The sequence below is a fragment of the Nycticebus coucang genome, chromosome 8, assembly GCF_027406575.1.
Source record: "Nycticebus coucang isolate mNycCou1 chromosome 8, mNycCou1.pri, whole genome shotgun sequence".
Lineage (NCBI taxonomy): Eukaryota > Metazoa > Chordata > Mammalia > Primates > Lorisidae > Nycticebus > Nycticebus coucang.
This window is the reverse complement of record NC_069787.1, coordinates 35,050,450-35,069,727: the sequence shown is the minus strand read 5'-3', so window position 1 is coordinate 35,069,727 and position 19,278 is coordinate 35,050,450. Positions and strand designations below refer to the sequence as shown.

The 19,278-nt window shown below is 42.1% G+C and overlaps 1 protein-coding gene across 3 annotated transcripts in view; it reads right to left on the bottom strand.

Annotated features, from left to right (window-relative positions):
- Window positions 1-205: 205 nt before the first annotated feature.
- Window positions 206-19,278, bottom strand: part of PRICKLE2 (prickle planar cell polarity protein 2) — a 405,373-nt gene continuing 386,300 nt past the window's right edge. For all 3 annotated transcript variants that reach the window (XM_053600102.1, XM_053600103.1, XM_053600104.1), the window contains one exon: window positions 206-6,505. In XM_053600102.1, coding sequence (XP_053456077.1) covers window positions 5,631-6,505 — 875 coding nt within the window. In that variant the 3' untranslated portion in view covers window positions 206-5,630. The remainder of the gene's footprint in view (window positions 6,506-19,278) is intronic.

The following is a 19,278-nucleotide window of genomic DNA, read 5'->3' as shown; positions in this document are numbered from 1 at the left end:
CACGAGACCGTCCTCTGGAACAAAGAATTAACTGGCTCAAATGTCCATAAGGCAAGGTTGAGAAACTCTGATTTAAATAATCAGGTTCATCTTTCACAGTAAATCTCATTCCTTTCCCTTTGTTAAGATGCTCAAAAGCAAAGATCACCTCACTCTCCAAAAATCTAGAAAGTGAGAAAGGACCAAGAAGAATGGCAACGTTTCGTTTATTCAAATTTATTGGAAGTTTACAAATGTATTACAGACATCAGTAAAACATCATATTCATTTTACAGGGCACAGATCTCAAGCAAAGTGTTCAGAACAGTCTCTGGCAGAGCCCACACCAAAGGCCTGTTGCAGACCTTCTTAACAAATAGCTTGACACTCGACACGTAACACAGACTCTGGCCTGCCTCACCTTCTCAGGCCCTTTGAGGTTTGTTATGCACTTGAGAATTAAAGCAGGAGATGGGCAAAGCAATCCTGTGCAGGAAAGAATGTGTTCAGGAGAGGAAACCTGCTTAAGTCTTAATTTGCTAAACAAAGAGGACTCACAGGCCTTAGAAGCTTAGAACGTTACATCAGGGCCCACTGATAGAATCATAACACTTCATGGGAAAAATAAACCTAAGATTTGAGAACAGACTTTATTGGCAAGAAACTCTCTCTGAAAAATTTAGAAAGTTTGGTCAGTGAACAACCAAGGCCAAATACTGCATAGGGTGAAGGGATAGCTCAGAAAATGCACAGGATAGAACAAGACAACTTTTCTATCCTATAGATTCATCATGTTTAAGTAACAGAAACGTTTTCCTAACACTGTGTGACTTTCCCCTTCTCTTTTTTTATTCCCTTGAGGAAAGCTAGTTTTGTCAGCAGGAAGTAAGCTTATAAAATAGTATCGCTCCCAAGATTGAGTCATGTTTTCTGGGAGTCCTGTGTTGACTGGGCAATTATTATGAGAAAATGGAAAAACAATCCAATCCTTTCATGATTTTGACCTTGCTGACTACTTCCCAATAGTCATACAAACAAGCTCTGGTGTCTGGTGTCCCCAGAGAGACAAACTTCTGGAGACAAGGCAAAGGTCCCGTCATGTCCTTTTCTTGTGCTTAAAGAAATATACCTCAAAAGGTGGCGTTCTGAAACTGCCTTCCAAGTCGGCAGTGGAGGCTTGGCTACTGAGTCCTGAGTGTGGAATGCTGTTGGCAGAGCCCATTTTAAAGACCTGAAGGTGCTAACAGTTGCTATTAGCAACACTTCTGGCATGAAGTATTCAGATAACTGGTTTAATTTTCCACTTTCCTTAGTCAAAGATGGATCCTCCTTCTTAGGCATTAGCATCTGGTTTCTGTTAGAAATACACAAAGAGCACTTCTTTTCAGAATTTACATATTTGTGTATTTTTTGTTAGAAGGTGGGCTTAGATGAAGAGTAAGATGGGGTCTTATCTGACCTCTGCATAGTGAACAGAAGTCTGCCTATGATAGCTGGCAGAGGCCAAAGACATTTGTTACCCTTTAGCCTAAGAAGTCAGTTTCCTCTAGGCCCCCCATCATCCAAGGGGCAGGGAAATTGCACTCTCCGAATTCTCCGAATTACTTATGAACAATGCTCCCTAAATGTCTGGTGTTTTGTTTTTTGTTCCATGGCATGAGAGCCAAGGGCAGAAAGACAGATAAGAATCATTTCACAAATGAGATTTGTTATCAGACAAATAAGATGAGTTCTGAGCGACCGGTGCTGGCTGGTCAGAGCATTGCAGCGATTTCTGAGGCTGCATCCATCTTCTCTGGGAAAGCACATGGGGACTCACTGGGCATTCCTAACATCTGCTCGGGTTACAGAGAGTGCACAGCACACCCCACAGTATGTGCTGTCACTGGTCCTCCTGAACTCAACCACAGCAGGCAGCACCCAAGAACCAGAAAGCAGGAGATACAATCTTTTTTTTTTTTTGTAGAGACAGAGTCTCACTTTACCACCTTCGGTAGAGTGCCATGATGTCATAGGACTCATAGCAACCTCTAGCTCTTGGGCTTCCGCGATTCTCCTGTCTCAGCCTCCCGAGCAGCTGGGATTACAGGCGCCCGCCACAACGCCTGGCTATTTTTTGGTTGCAGTTCAGCTGGGGCTGGATTTGAACCCGCGACTCTTGGTATATGGGGCTGGCGCCCTACTCACTGAGACACAGGCGCCACCCAGGAGATACAATCTTATTACAGTGCAGAAGCCTCCTTTGGGAAGAGAAAGTGCTGCCTCCAGGTCCCAAGTTAGAAACAAGAAATCGCCTGTTTGCTTAGCTGGTTGGGAATGGAAAGGAAGAAAGGGAAGAAAAAGGCAAAAAGAGAAAGGAGGCGTCAAACAACCAACATCAGAACTTCTCTCTTACACATATGAGAAATCGGAAGCAGGGCTCTGATCTCCTTCACCTCATTCACCTTCACACTTGGTAGAGAACTACTGGACAGAAGGAAGGCTCCCTAAATGCCATGCTCAATGTCACCTGGATGCTAAGAAAGTTTTTCACAGTATCAAGGTTACGTGTGTATTGGCAGGGCCATTCAGGAAAGTGGCAATGACTTACCCTTCTTTGTCTTGGGAAAGAGCCAGCTATGTGGCTGCCAAATTGAGCAGTGATAGGAAATGAATTGAATTCCAAAGCTGTGGTTCTAACCAAAAGACAAGACCAGTATTAGGAGGAGAGGTAGGAAAAAAACAAAACCAAAACAACCAAGGCATTAGAGAAGAAAGAACTCTGGGAAAAGATTATTCTTCTGAGAATCAGTCTACTGAAGATGAAACGATGATCTAAAAAGTGAATACAGGCCCCCCACACAGGAGAAACTTGACTGGTAAGAGATAAGGATGGTGATAGAGGGAGGAGTCAGGTGAAGACCTTAAGTTCTTGCCTCAGGAAAGGATGCATTAAAGTTTGGAGAATGAAATTCTGGGATGTTATGTATAAGTTACCACTAACAGGTGACATTCCCAGTACAATGATGTCCTACCTTCAACAGGGCATTGACTTGGAGTTGTCACCATCATCGTAAGAAACTGGCCTTTCCTCCTCTGGCATTCTCTGGAAGGTACCTGGCTGCACTTGGGGTGGGGAGAAGAGATGTGCAGTGGTAGAATGAATGGAGGGGGTCTTGCTAATTTCCCTGAGCCTTGTATCTCAATGTTTCTCAAGCTGTGATGAGTTCAGTCCCTGGATGCTCTCTGGGTACCTAGACCTGAAATTACTTACGTCTTAGGACTTACACCCTCTTTGGGTACTGGTTATGTGTCAGTTGCTAGGCCACCTGCTTTCTGCTGATGGGGTCTAAGCCCCTTTGTGGGAAATGTAAGAGGTACTCTAAGAAGAACAGAATTAGAAAACAACTTTTATCGGGAGAATTTCTTTCATTAGATTTGGGGCCACAGAGGACAGACATTATTTTCAGCCATTTGCCAAGTTAAGTGATCTACTTTCCCCTCCCTCTTCTTTTTTTCCAGAAATGCCTTTTGACTCTCATCAATCAAAGAACTCAAAACTCTAGATTAGACTCATCCAATTTCTACCAGAAACTTGCCACTTTAGTAGCATGGTGTTACATGTTATTTCTTAATCAGTTTGCCAAGCAGTTTACAAACTTACTATACAAACGTAATAGAGTTAATTCTCCGGAGGCTTGGATAATTAATGAAGCATTTAGATATGAAGATAGCATGCGGAAAACAGCCACAACCAACATTTGCATTGCTTTTTTTTTAAATCAGTGACAATGACAAATGTCATATTAATACCTGAAAAGCAAATTATTTTAATACATCCTGAATGGAGTGCCATTAACTATATCCTTTATAGTCTTCCTTTCCCCAGACCCACTTGGGATGGTGTCTGACAGCCACTTTGTACATTCTCTCCATTAAAAATACTAGAAAATGTTAACTACTATACTGAAAAGAGACCACGCTCACCTCACCATGGCAGGCGACCACTGAGACACACCGTGTACTATGTCAACAGTACATCTCACTAAAGGCGGATCCTCCGATGGATTATTTCGACTGCCACAATCCATTAAGGGGAGGAAGAGAATGGAGAAAAAGCAAGCGCTTCATTTTTAATTGAAGCAAGGAAGGAAGTTTTATTTTACTATAAACAGCACAACCGTTAAATGTCTTCATTAAGCAAACTCACTTTTGAGCTCATTTTCTGTCTGACCAACAGTCCTCCAAGTTCAACATGGAAATGCCCCTTTTAACAAAGTCTGCTTTTCAAAGTCATGACACTGAAATCTCAGCAGCTTATTCTTCCTGTGCAACCCAGATTCTCTGGTTATTGATCCTAGTAAACTGGCTTCTTTCCATGAGCACTGGGGGCTATTTGAGGTGGTTGTCACCTCTCCTCTATTTCATTTCCAGAAATGCTCCTTGTCCCTTCCTTCAGAGTCCCCTTCGACTTCTACCCTTGTCCTGCTTTCTGTTTGCAAACTGTCTTGTTCCTTCTCCACACATAACATGCAACACACCATCCCTCCCAGAGCCCCCTCAGAACCTCTCCGTCCCTCCATTCCAAGTGCTTAAGCTCATTTGCTTTGAGGACAACCGGTTGTCAGGCTAAGGCAGCAGTTCCGTCTGCCTTGGTAAAGGAAAGCAGATAACACAATCCAGAAAACATGAGCACCAGAACATAATGCCACAGTTAAAACAACGTCATGCTGACATCACACAACGGCACCACTCACAGTCACTTTTTACTTTCCCCAAGGGATAGATCAACATTAAGCAACTTCAACGTTCCCAGCAGGGATGACATTTCTCACAGAACTTTACGGACACTGACTGGTTTCTCTAATTAATGAAAGTTACATTTGCATTAAAAGAAAAATACTACCACTTTGTAAGAAGAAATTCTACCGAGGGTGGGAACAGACCTAAGGATGGCTCCTTTAAGATGGAATGGAGCATAAAACACTTTTGGGTATAATAGTTATTTTTTCAGCCATAAAAAGCCAAATTGAATATATCCCTTTGAAAAAGGTCTCACTGACATGTAACAAACTTGTATAGAAAAGAAAAAAAAAAAAAAAAAAAAAGGTGGTCCTGGCCCACCTTTTAATATACTACTCCTCAGAGACAATGGTGGTTGTGCATGCAAGTCCCCACTGAGTCCTACGATATAGAAATTCCTTTGATATTACAAAATACAAAAATATTTTATCAGAATTCTCATTTACATTGCATTTACAATGGACATGTAAATAACTTAGTCTTGGGTCCTGGCTAATAAACAAATTACTTACTGAAAAAAGGGTCCTAAAAGTATGAGAACCAGAGAAGAGGATGTTAAGCGCGCAGGGAACAGTTTGCCATCTAGTTGAGTGGCAACTCGACACAGAACCAGTGGGAAGGAGGTGACCAACCCTGGCCTCCACAGAGTCTATTGTGTTTCCAAAGTGAAATGTGCAAATTATATTCAACATGCCAAGAACTGTGACTACCTAGTTACTCAATCTGCAACTCTGCCTCATCAGTTGAGAGCAGTTTCCTTTTCTCCCGCATGAACCACCCCCAAAAGCGCTCTAAAACTTAAAACAGTGCAAGTTCCTGAATTTACATTCTCAGCTCCCATCTCCCCCCATTCCCTGATCCCAATCATATTAAGAAATGATGCAGTTTTTGCTCTTTTGTCTTTTCCTGCTGTGCAACTGTCCTCTGCCACTTAACGTGGAAGATTTGGGGAGGCCGTAGGAGCTGTACTTGTGCAGCAGCTCGTCGCTCGTGACGTAGCGCAGGCGGGCCGGCTGGGGGATGGGCTCTCCCAGGAAGTAGCCCTCATTGTCAGACTCCGAAGAGGAGGAGCACGTGGAACACCAGTCATACTCGGTGAAGTAGGGTCCCCACCGATCCCCAAAGGCATTCTGCAAGGCCAGGTCCGACACAGTCCTCGGGCACTGGCCGTACAGGTCCCTCCGGGATCCCTGCCCCAGGCTCTCCTGGAAGCTCCGCTGGCGCATGAATTGGTCATAGTCCTCCCTGGCTCGCAGAGGGGGCCTTTCTTTTAACCGAGAGATGGCCTCGCGTTCGCTGGCCAGGTGGAGGGCATTGTCCGAGCGAGAGCGCCGGGAGCGCCTGGACCGGTGAGGTCGGAAGCGGCGGTTGTCGTCTCGCGAAGTAGCTCTTCTCCGGGTGCGCTCGCTCAGGGGCTGGACCCTCACACCCTCCTGCCCAGGCAGTTTGCTGCCTGCTATCCCCCCATCAAAATCGAAGCTCTGGTGCATCCTTCCGTGGGACTTCAGGTCTCGGTAGCCAAGGGGGCTGCTGAGCTGGTGGAGGTTTCCTTCCATCTCCTGGTACTGCTGGGCAGAGAGCAGGCTGCGGACAGACTCTGCGCTCCGGAACTGCATGGACGAGTTAAGAGTGCCCATGTTGCTCAGCTTCTCAGAGACGTTCATTCCAGAGTCTTTGCTGAGGTCAGGCATGGAGAATCGGGAGAGGTGCTCCTGGCGCTTGGCACCGCCATCAGCGGAGAGGCCTGGCAGGGAGGAAGCAGAGGAACACAGAGGTTAATGCCAATGTGCAGCAATGGGGTGACTATTGCTCTTAGTCACCTGTCTAGAGCAGTGTTTCTCAACCTTTTTTATCTCACCGCACACTTGAACCTACAGTTAAACTACCACTGCACACTTAAATTATGTTGGTCAAACATCTCCATGCCAAGCCCATTCATTGGGAATGTGCCCCTCTATTGCCTCTCGCCCCAGCTTGAACTGAAATGAGTTTTTCTCTTATGTGGATGTGAATTAGATCATCTACTGGCTTCATATTAGTATTGAGTAAACTGGATAATTCCTTTTCCATTCTTGTGATACTTTACTAAGAAGAATGTGTTTCAACTCTATCCGGGTTGGGACATAACTACAAGATAGAACAAATTCAAATATTTTGACCTGGTTGTTTGTGGCCTCACATTAAACAGAATTAAAAAAAAAAATTAAAGATGGGCCCAGACCTCCGTAAGAGCTGTGCACAATCAGTGATCAGCGCCTGGACCTCTGTAACAGCTGTACCACAATCAGCGATCTGCCCCCGCCCAGACCCTGGTAAGAGCTGTGCTGCTGGGCCTCCGCAGGCCCTGACCAGGAACTCTAGGAGCCGTGCAACCCCGCGTCCTCCCTTCTGTACCCTCCCTGCCTCCACACTGGCCTGCTTGTCTGGCCAGGAACTCTGGTAGCTGCCTGCCCTCCGGAGCTCTCCTGCCTCAGTGCAGAGCCCTTCTCCTGGCCAGAGACTGCTGGAGCCTTGGGCTCTTTCAGCCAAAGTCAGTGGGCGCCAGGCACTCCCAGAACCATGTGCACCCCCCCACTCCTATGCCCTATTGCTGGATCCGGGTGTGTCACACTCTGGAGCTGCTGCCACAACCAGAACTCCCTGGCTGGGGCAGCCCCAGAGGAGCTACACATGGTCACTCCCTACAAAGATCCAGCAAAAATAGAGTGATCTCGCAGGGGTCTAATCTTGGAGAGGCACCTCCCCAACTCTGAGGACAGCTAGAGGCCACAGTGAAAAAACAATCATGAGGTGAATTCAACGAATAAACTCTGGCAATATGACTAATCAGAGTAGATCAACTCACCCAAGGTCAATTGTGTAAGATCCCATGCACAAACAAATAGCTGAGATGTCAGAAATCGAATTCAGAATCTGGATAGCAAATAAGATAGAATTAGAATTCCAACCAGTAACCCAAAAGATATCTCAAGAATTCAAAGAGTTCAAGGACCAAATGACCAAAGATTTTGACACATTGAGACAAGAAGTTGCAGCCCTTAAAGATCTGAGAAACACAGTAGAATCCCTCAGTAACAGAATGGAGCAAGCAGAAGAAAGGATTTCTGACACTGAAGACAAAGCTTTCGAACACTCCCAAACTCTCACAGAGGAAGAGAAATGGAGGGCAAAAACAGATCACTCTCTCAGAGAGCTCTGGGATAATTAGAAGAAAATCAATATTCGTCTTATAGAGATCCCCGAAAGCAATGAAGTGGCTTCACAAGGCGCAGAGTCTCTTCTCCATGAGATTATGAAAGAGAACTTTCCAGACAGGCCAAGAGATTCTGAAATTCAGATACCAGACGGTTTCAGAACTCCAGCACAACTCAACCCAAATAAGACATCCCCCAGACACACCATAATCAATTTCACTAAAGTTAATATGAAGGAGAAAATTCTGAAAGCAGTCAGACGAAAGAAAACCATCACCTACAAGGGCAAGAATATTAAAATAACTGCAGATCTCTCTGCTGAAACCTTTCAAGCTAGAAGAGGATGGTCATCAACTTTTAATCTCCTAAAACAAAGTAATTTTCAAACCAGGATCCTGTATCCAGCTAAACTGAGTTCCATTTATGACGGTGAAATTAAATACTTTAATGACATTCACATGTTGAAGAAATCTGCCATAACTAAAGCAGTTCTCCAGGATATTCTCAGACCTATCCTCCATAAAGACCAGCGTAATCCTCCACCACAAAAGTAAACCCACCCAGAAAATTTTGATCAAATTCCAACTTCCATAGTCGCATAAGGATTAAAAATGTCCACCGGACCCTCAAAAGGCTTATCAACATTCTCAATTAATGTGAATGGTTTAGATTGTCCTCTAAAGAGGCACAGGTTGGCTGACTGGATACAAAAACTCAAGCCAGATATCTGCTGCATACAAGAATCGCATCTTACATTAAAAGACAAATATAGACTCAAGGAGAAGGGATGGTCATCTATACTCCAGGCAAATGGAAAGCAAAAAAAAGCAGGCATTGCAATCCTATTTGCAGATACAATAGGCTTTAAAACAACCAAAATAAGGAAGGATAAGGATGGACACTTCATATTTGTTAAAGGCAATACTCAATATGATGAGATTTCAATTATTAATATTTATGCACCCAACCAGAATGCACTTCAATTTATAAGAGAAACTCTAACAGACATGAGCAACTTGATTTCCTCCAGTTCCACAGTAGTTGGAGATTTTAACACCCCTCTAGCAGTGCTGGATAGAACCTCCAAAAAGAAGCTAAGCAAAAAAAATTTTAGATTTAAACTTAACCATTCAACATCTGGACTTAACAGACATCTACAGAACATTTCATCCCAACAAAACTGCATACACGTTCTTCTCATCAGCCCACAGAACATACTCCAAAATTGAACACATTCTGGGCCACAAATCTAACCTCAGCAAATTAAACAAAAATAGAAATTATTCCTTGCATCTTCTCAGAACATCATGGAATAAAAGTTGAACTCAATAACAACAGCAATCTGCATACCCATACAAAAACATAGAAGCTAAATAACCATATGCTGAAGGATAGATGGTTTATAGATGAGATTAAGAAGGAAATCACTAAATTTTTGGAACAAAACAACAATGAAGACACAAATTATTAGAACCTCTGGGATACTGCAAAGGCAGTCGTAAAAGGGAAATTTATAGCACTGCAAGCCTTCCTCAAGAAAATGGAAAGAGAAGAAATTAATAACTTAATGGGACATCTCAAGCAACTGGAGAAGGAACAACATTCCAGCCCCAAACCCAGTAGAAGAAAAGAAATAACTAAAACCAGAGCAGAATTAAATGAAATCAAAAACAAAAGAATTATACAACAGATCAACAAATCCAAAAGTTGGTTTTTTGAAAAGATTAATAAAATAGATAAACCTTTGGCCAACCTAACCAGGAAAAAGGAGTAAAATCCCTAATGTCATCAATCAGAAATGACAAAGACGAAATAACAACAGACCCCTCAGAAATTTAAAAATCCTTAATGAATATTACAAGCAACTCTACTCTCAAAAATACGAAAATCTGAAAGAAATTGACCAATACTTGGAAGTACTCCACCTACCAAGACTTAGCCAGAACGAAGTGGAAATGTTGAACAGGCCTATATCAAGTTCTGAAATAGCATCAACTATACAAAATCTCCCTAAAAAGAAAAGCCCAGGACCAGATGGCTTTACGTCAGAATTCTACCAAACCTTTAAAGAAGAACTAGTACCTATATTACTAAACCTCTTCCAAAATATAGAAAAAGAAGGAATACTACCCAACACATTCTATGAAGCTAACATCACCTTGATCCCTAAACCAGGGAAAGACCCAACAAGAAAATTATAGACCAATATCACTAATAAATATTGATGCAAAAAAATTCAATAAGGTCCTAACAAACAGAATCCAACAACACATCAAAAAAATTATACACCATGACCAAGTAGGATTTATCCCAGGGTCTTAAGGCTGGTTCAACATACGTAAATCTATAAATGTAATTCAGCACATAAAGAAACTAAAAGATAAAGACCATATGATTCTCTAAATAGATGCAGAAAAAGCTTTTGATAATATCCAGCATCCTTCATGATCAGAACACTTAAGAAAATCGGTATAGAAGGGACATTTCTTAAACTGATAGAGGCCATCTACACCAAAGCCACAGCCAATATTGTATTGAATAGAGTTAAATTGAAATCATTTCCACTTAGATCAGGAACCAGGCAAGGTTGCCCATTGTCTCCATTGCTCTTTAACATTGTAATGGAAATTTTAGCCATCACAATTAGGGAAGAAAAGGCAATCAAGGGTATCCACATAGGGTCAGAAGAGATCAAACTTTCACTCTTTGCAGATGATATGATAGTGTATCTGGAAAACACTAGGGATTCTACTACAAAACTTTTAGAAGTGATGAAGGAATACAGCAATGTCTCAGGCTACAAAATCAACACCCATAAATCTGTAGCCTTTATATATACCAACAATAACAAAGCCGAAAAAAACAGTCAAGGACTCTATTCCTTTCACAGTAATGCCAAAGTAGATGAAATATTTGGGAGTATACCTAACAAAGGACGTGAAAGATCTCTATAAAGAGAACTATGAAACTTTAAGAAAAGAAATAGCTGAAGATGTTAACAAATGGAAAAACATACATGCTCATGGCTGGGAAGAATCAACATTGTTAAAATGTCTATACTACCCAAAGCAATATATAATTTTAATGCAATTCCTATTAAAGCTCCATTGTCATATTTTAAAGGTCTTGAAAAAATAATACTTTGTTTTATATGGAATCAGAAAAAACCTCAAATAGCCAAAACATTACTCAGCAATAAAAACAAAGCAGGAGGAATCACGCTACCAGACCTGAGACTGTACTAGAAATCGATAGTGATCAAAACAGCATGGTTGTGGCACAAAAACAGAGAAGTAGATGTCTGGAACAGAATAGAGAACCAAGAGATGAATCCAGCCACTTACCGTTATTTGATCTTTGACAAGTCAATTAAAAACATTCAGTGGGGATAAGATTCCTTATTTAACAAATGGTGCTGGGTGAACTGGCTGGCAATCTGTAGAAGATTGAAACTGGACCCACACTTTTCACCATTAACTAAGATAGACTCTCACTGGATAAAAGATTTAAACTTAAGACATGAAACTATAAAAATACTTGAAGAAAGTGCAGGCAAAACTCTTGAAGGAATCGGCCTGGGTGAATACTTTATGAGGAGGACCCCCCAGGCAAGTGAAGCAGTATTAAAAATACATTACTGGGACCTGATCAAACTAAAAAGCTTCTGCACAGTCAAGAACACAGTAAGTAAAGCAAGCAGACAGCCCTCAGAATGGGAGAAAATATTTGCAGGTTATACCTGTAATAAAGGTTTAATAACCAGAATCCACAGAGAACTCAAACGTATTAGCAAGAAAAGGACAAGTGATCCCATCTCAGGGTGGGCAAAGGACTTGAAGATCTAAAGAAGACAGACACACAATCTACAAACACACGAAAGAAAACTCATCATCCTTAATCATCAGAGAAAGGCCAATCAAAACTACTTTGAGATATCACATAACCCCAGTAAGAGAGGCCCACATAACAAAATCCCAAAACCAGAGATGTTGGCATGGATGCGGAGAAAAGGGCACACTTCTACAATGCTGGTGGGAATGTACACTAATACGTTCCTTTTGAAAGGATGTTTGGAGATCTTAGAGATCTAAAAATAGACCTTCCATTTGATCCTATAATTCCTCTACTAGGTATATTCCCAGAAGACCAAAAATCAGAAAATAACAAAGACATCTGTACCAGAATGTTTATTGCAGCCCAATTCATAATTGCTAAGTCATGGAAGAAGCCCAAGTGCCCATTGACCCATGAATGGACTAGCAAATTGTGGTACATGTATACCATGGAATATTATGCAACCTTAAAGAAAGATGGAGACTTTACCTCTTTCATGTTTACATGGATGGAGCTGGAACATATTCTTCTTAGCAAAGTATCTCAAGAATGGAAGAAAAAGTATCCAATGTACTCAGCCCTACTATGAAGCTAATTTATAGCTTTCATATGAAGGCTATAGCACAAGAATATGGGGAAAGGGCCAAGGGAGGGGACAGGAGGGGGGAAGTCTGGGTGGGGGGAGGGTAATGGGTGGGGCCACACCTACAGTGCAGCTTGGAATGGGTACAGGCGAAACTTACTAAATGCAGAATACAAATGTCTACATACAACAACTAAGAAAATGCCATGAAGGCTACGTTGAAGTTTGATGAGAATATTTCAGATTGTATATGAAACGAGCACATTGTACCCCTTGATTGCACTAATGTACATAGCTATGATTTAACAATAAAAAAATAAATAAATAAAAATTAAAGATGGTCAGGGATTGAGGGAGTAGAGAATGTGGAGTGATTGCTCTTGAGTATGAGGTTCCATTTGGGGGTGATGAAAATTAGAAATAGTGTAATACATAGTGGTGATGTTGAACTTCTTTTGGAAATAATTTAATTAATGATCTTTAAAAATTTTTGAGGCACACATACGATCCTCTTGCAGCACACCAGTTGAAAATCACTGTTCTAGAGTCATCACATAATGGTTGTGCAGTTTTGCACTGCACAAGGGCTCTCTCAGATGGCACATATGTGAAAGGGGCTCTTCTCACTCCAAAGTAGGTCAGTGTCCACCTACAGCAGGTACTGGCTTCAAATGCATCCGCAGAGATGCATTTTACTAATTACTCAAGCTTTCAGAGGCTCACCAAAGTTCCTAAGTGCCCACTGTGTAATTTATGCATGATGTTTCCTCTGTTTAGTGTTTCATTTTACAGAGTACTTCAATTACTTCTTTGATTCTAATGATGCACTATAAGCTCTGTATGACAGATGTTTTGGATGAGGAATGTTTAAGCTACAGAGGCTGAGCCATGTCCATGCTCTTCTTAGCAACACTGACCGCTCATTCCACGATACTAGACCACTAGCTCACTTCTCCTCTAGCCTACAGCAGTTTCCCACTCTGCCTACTGTCCCCAAGTGGCAGGGAGCTCTCTATCTTAAATGTCTTGAATTGGATACTTAAGTGACTCCTTCAGTGTAGTTAGAGGAATATTTACTTTCTCAGTCCATTTAGTGAATTCTCCAGAGTTATAAATAGGTCGCTAGCAGCCAGGGGATTTGAATGAAATCTTGGGACATCCCTCCATCCCCTAGGGAAGCACTTTTAAAAATAAAGCAGTGACTCTAATGCTCTCTAACAGTGGATGCTCCTAGCAATTGGACCTTCATTTCCTAGGTGCTGTCAAATGAGCTCCTGGCATCCCTGGGATGAAAACTATTTTGAAGGTAGCAGGAAACAGTGACCTCAGTAACTTTCATTCTGTTCATCTTAAAGCAGCAGTCTCTAAGGAAATACTCAAGAATGGGCCAGGTGGCAAAGTCAGCATTTTTCTCTCATTATACATTGAAAGAACCTCTCTGTCCCTCAATTTATCCATTTCTGGTCATGTACAACACACTTTGGATTGCAATGGACCATTATCACCCCTGCCACTGATTATTCTTGCCACCTATGGAGGCCCATGACTTCCTCTTCCCTGACAAAACCAAAGCAATGTTACGAGTACTTTGGAAAATGATTTGGTGACATCTACTGAAGCCAAATATGCATGCATATCCATATATGAATTATGAATAAAGCCACTTTGAATATCCTTGTCCATTTTTTGTGAACTTACATGCTCATTTCTGTTGAATATATAACCAAGAGTGGCTATGTAAAAAAGTATATAACCATGTATACAAAAGTATATAACCAAAAGTGGAGATTTTATGTCTTTACATAGCCACTCTTGGTTATATACCCAACAGAAGTTATTGCAAAGGTCTAAAAAAGGTTTTATATCCCAGAACTGGAAACAATCCAAATGTCCATTAGTAGAAAAATGAATAAACTGTGGTATTTACTACTGTTAAAAGAAACTAAGGCTTTTGGAAAAATAATTCCATGATAAAAGGAATGTAAAAGATGAACCCAGAACATCTTATTATGTGAGAGATTAACAATAAAATATGATGAGGGTTTGTCAGAAGAACACAGGGCACAACTGGAAGGGGCTCCACTGGCCAAACCTAAACAATTTGAGCATTAAAATATTTAGGGGCAGTTTCCATCGAAATAAATAGAAATTCACAAGTCCATACTGATAACTGGTAAAAAACATTGATAAATGAATGAATGGGTGAACAGAAAGGGCTTCTATATACAGAGTGAGTGCATGAGGACGGAAGGATTTGGAAAACCATTTTGTAACCATTGGAGACTAAGAGTGCATCATGTGATAATCAAAATGTATGCTAAATTAAGGAGGTAGAAGTTGAAAGGAGAGCACGGTTTTAAAGTGTTCACCTACAAATTGCTTATTAGTTGTAAAGAAAGCATTAGTAATTAAACAATAGTAAAATCAGACAATGCCTTGACATGGAATTCAAACTAAATATCACCGATGAGATGCAACTGGACATCGTGCACCGTCAGATAGGATGTCCTAAGAAGGGTAACACTGCCCCTTCTGTAGTATTCCAGCCAAGAATGTGTGTTTTAAATGTATGCAGGAGGGAACATCAGACAAATCCCAAGAGGAGAAATATTCCATTAAGAAAAAAAGAGATGGTAGACTTAAGACACAAAGGAAAAAAAGGCTGATGTAATAATTCTAGATTAAAGGGTACTAAAGAAAAAGGTCAAAACACGTAACACCTGATCCTGAATCGGAACCTGCTCTGCAGGGAAAATCAGTGCTACAAGGGATAATTTTTGGCCAATTGAAGAAACTGGAACATTGGCAATAGATAAAAGCATTATGCTAAATTTACTGTGGTTAATCAATGATTGTGATAATGTGGGAGAAGATTCTTGGGAAATATACACAGAAGGGTAATGGTGGTAAATGGCCCAGATGAGGCAACCCTCAAACAGTTCAGAGATAAATTGTGCTCTTGAACGTGTTTGTGTGTGAACACATGAGAACCAACAGGGCAGAATGTTCACAATAGGTGAAGAGAACATTGCAGGTGCTGTGTATTCTATTTATGCAGCTTTCTAGTAAGTTTGAAATGATTTCCAAATAAAAAGCTTTTTAAAAATTAATTCTTTAAAAATTATGCATATTTATAGGATGCAATGGTTTTCAACTCCAGGGGAAATTTAGAAATTCCTGGAGATATTTCTGGTCGTCACAATGGGGAAGAGGAATGACAGCCATCTAGTAGGTAGAGACCAGAGATGCTGCTACACACACTATGACAGGCAGGAAAGCTTCCCTTGAGACACAGAATTCCCTGCTACAGAATTCTCCAGCCTAAAATGTCAACAGTGCCACGTTGAGACACCTTGACATCATGGAATACTATGCAATAATGACAATGAGTAACTATATGTGATGACACGGAGGTATCTCATAGAAAATGCTTGAAGACACACACAAAAATATACACTGCATGATCCACTTATACGAAGTTCAAGAACAGGCAAAAGCTACCTGTGGTGACAGAGCTCAGGGAAGTGGGAGGGGCATGAAGAAAGTTTCTAGGGCACTGGAATTGTTCTATGGGGAGCTCTGCATTGTGGTTACGAAAGGACACACATGTAAAAACTCACTGAAGTATCGCTTTTATATTTGTTTGCTTTACTTCATGTATCTTGCACCTCAAATAAAAGGGGGTGTAAAAATGAGGAGGCAATGTTTGTTAAAGAGCTCAATTTTAACACTGGATATGACTATAGAGAAACTATTCTGCCAAGTATTATGCTCTCCAGTAATTTTTTCTTTTAATTTCATTACTGGGATAATTGCTAGGGCAGGAGGAGCTGGGTCCTTCAAGCGCTGCTTTCTCTGCTGCTTATCTCTGACATACAAATCATAAAAGCTGATTTACAACAGTGTAATCACTTCCAGAGCCTCCCCAACCTCAAGGCGGAGAGGAGAGGATAATAACAACCTCAGATGATGAATGAGTAGTCTGAGCACAGGAACTCCAGTAAGGATGGAGAGAAAATGCCTTCAAAATCACACCAAGAAACAAGTCATGTGGGTAGGTGCAATGACCTTTGCGGGGCTTTCTACCCAAGATTTTGAGTAGAATTAGGGTCAGCATAAATAACCTGGCAAATACCATAAACTCTAAAACAAGCTGCTTTCCTGAGTCTGTTTTTTATGAGCCTGGAAGTGAAACATTTTCAAGAGTATCCTGGGTGTGAATAGATTTCTGTCTCAGAAGAGCAGCTTCCGTTCTGCTGGGCAGTGTGCTGTCCTCTCACACTGAAGTTCTGTATCCTCAGAACTATCCCCAGAAAGAGACCAGGGCTTTGGCTGGAGCTGGAGGGCCCTGCTGCTCAAGCCCAGCATCTGCTATCAGTTTTACCTAAACATAAGCTATGCGTTCCTCCGGGGATCTGTGGCTGGGTCTGGAAATGTTACCTGCTCAGCCCGGAGAGGAGACATGCCTCTCTCCTGACTCATTAACTCCGATTTTCCTCTAGGGTCTTCTCACACACAGAATGAACAGAAAGGGCAGTGTTGTGCAAGATGAGCAATAACTACGTGCTTGCCTCTGAGAAGGGTGGTTTTGGGGTTAATGTCATTACTGTCAAAATCTACAGTCCCTATGCAGACCTAAGGCACTGCATCACTTAGCTCCCTTCTTGCTCTCAAGGTCATCCATGGAATGCTCTTGTTAGTTTATTCTGCTTCAACTTGCACTTGCCTTCCTCTTCCTCCTCCTCCTCCCCCTTTAGCATACTAATGAGCTCATTCCAGTCACCCTGGACTCTCCCTCTTGAATGGCTGATTTTTTCTGTCATAACCGTTCTCACGTAGATGTCACTTCCTCGGTGGTGTCTACCCTGACCGTTGCTTCTAAAGTAGCAAAGTCGGTTATCCCCCAGCCAACCACCCTTGCACCTAAGCCTTTTCTAAACTATCATATTTTACTGTGTGTAATGCATACTTTTTGGCCAAAATTTTTGAGGGAAAAGAGGATGTGTATCATACACAGGGCTGTCGTACCCTCCCGCCTGGGCCACTGGTGCCTGGGGTTCCAGTCTCGGAGGACCTGAGATCTGATGGGAACAGGCCAGAGTAGACTCTACCAAGGCCGCAAACAGGGGAGGGGGTGGTGGCGGGGCCGATAAGGTGAGCCATGGCTGTGTGGCGCAAGGGCTGAGATCAGGGGCCCGGCCACGTAGAGAGGACCAGGACCCTTTGCAGGCCCCAGGGACCCGCCTGGATGCCTGTGGGCTGGGTAGCCTCATAAGCTCCCACCCCACTGGTCACAGATGTGGCCATCTCAGCCACAGACCCCTGACTTGTGGGGAGGCAAGGGCTTCCAGGAGAGAGAAAGGGCAGCCTTCACAGAGAGGGCAGCTGTGGGAGGGTGGTACAAGCCGCACGTTTACCAGGGGAATGTTAGGTCTCCCGCCTGTGTTTCTGCTGGCTGACAGTTGGCTACTTGAGGGGTGCTTTCCTGAAAGTTTGGGCCAGAAATGTGGGAGTTCATTATATACAGGAGCACATTTTACACGGCAAAATATGGTACTCATCCTAATTTCATAAAAGGGCACATAAGTCTGTAGCTGAATGGATCCATGGGTGCAGGGATTTTGTCCCCTAGTTCACTATACCCATTCAGGGCTAGCAGTGCTCAGCACAATGTTGATGCTCAGTAAACATTTGTGGAATAAAGGTAAGTGAATTCTGCCTGCAGGTTGGCAAAATGCAACTACCCTCTGACCAGGAGCTGGCGAGTGATGTGATTCAGATGGGTGGGATTCCAAACACCAGGAACAAAATACCATGATCATACCTGTCAATCTCTTTTTGGTGGGGTTTCATTATCTAGACCACCAACTGGGGTTTCTCCAATATTAAAGTCAAACTATGTGTGGTTTATAATTAAGCTCTCTGTATGGCAAAAACATCATCACCTTATTAATCACAGCTCCAGAGATCTGTTTAAATTAGCAGCTCCCAAGTTCCCAAGATGGAACTGTACTATCCTCACGTTCCAACTTGAGAAGTGCCCTCCCTCTCTTACTATGGACAGATACTGAGCATTGCTTCTTGCTAAGTGACAGGAAGTAAATTTTTTTTTTTTTTTTTGAGACAGAGTCTCACTATGTTGCCCTCGGTAGAGTGCCGTGGCATCACAGCTCACAGCAACTTCAAACTCTTGGGCTTAAGCGATTCTCTTGCCTCAGTCTCCCAAGTAGCTGGGACTACAGGTGCCCACCACAATGCCTGGATTTTTGGTTGTAGTTGTCATTGTTGTTTAGCAGGCCCGGGCCAGGTTTGAACCCGCCAGCTCTGGTGTACGGGGCTGATGCCTTAGCTGCTAAGCTATAGGCGCCAAGTAGACTAGAGGTAATTTTTAAACCTCTTGAGCTGCCTCCACAAAATGAGCAGAATAGTAGCACCTGAGTATTAACCTGTAATTATAATTTCAGGAGAAAAAAAGGTACTTTTCAAGATTCATTACAACTGTAAATGATTTGTGTGGTTTTTATTTTCTTTCTGTCTTTCTGATAGACCACAAGTCCTACAAAGGAAGGAACTGTGCGCTCCTGTTTGTTAGCCTTGAACTTAGTAGTCAGTATGCAGGAAGAAGGTGAGTAAGGCCTGAAAGTCCCTGATGAAACAAAGCATTTGCCCCAAGAATTTTATACCCAGCTAAACTTAAAGGCAAACAGATACTTGCTGGATGCATGATTCTATGAATGAAGATGAATGAATGAATCTAAGAAACACGACCCACATAGGGCCTGACATAGTGATGTTCAGTTGATACAAGCCACTGTTATAAATCATTTGTGCCATCAAACTGCAGCTGAGATTTCTTCTCTATAGGGATAAAGTTCAAGTCTTTGTTCCATTTGTCTCTGTAGAATC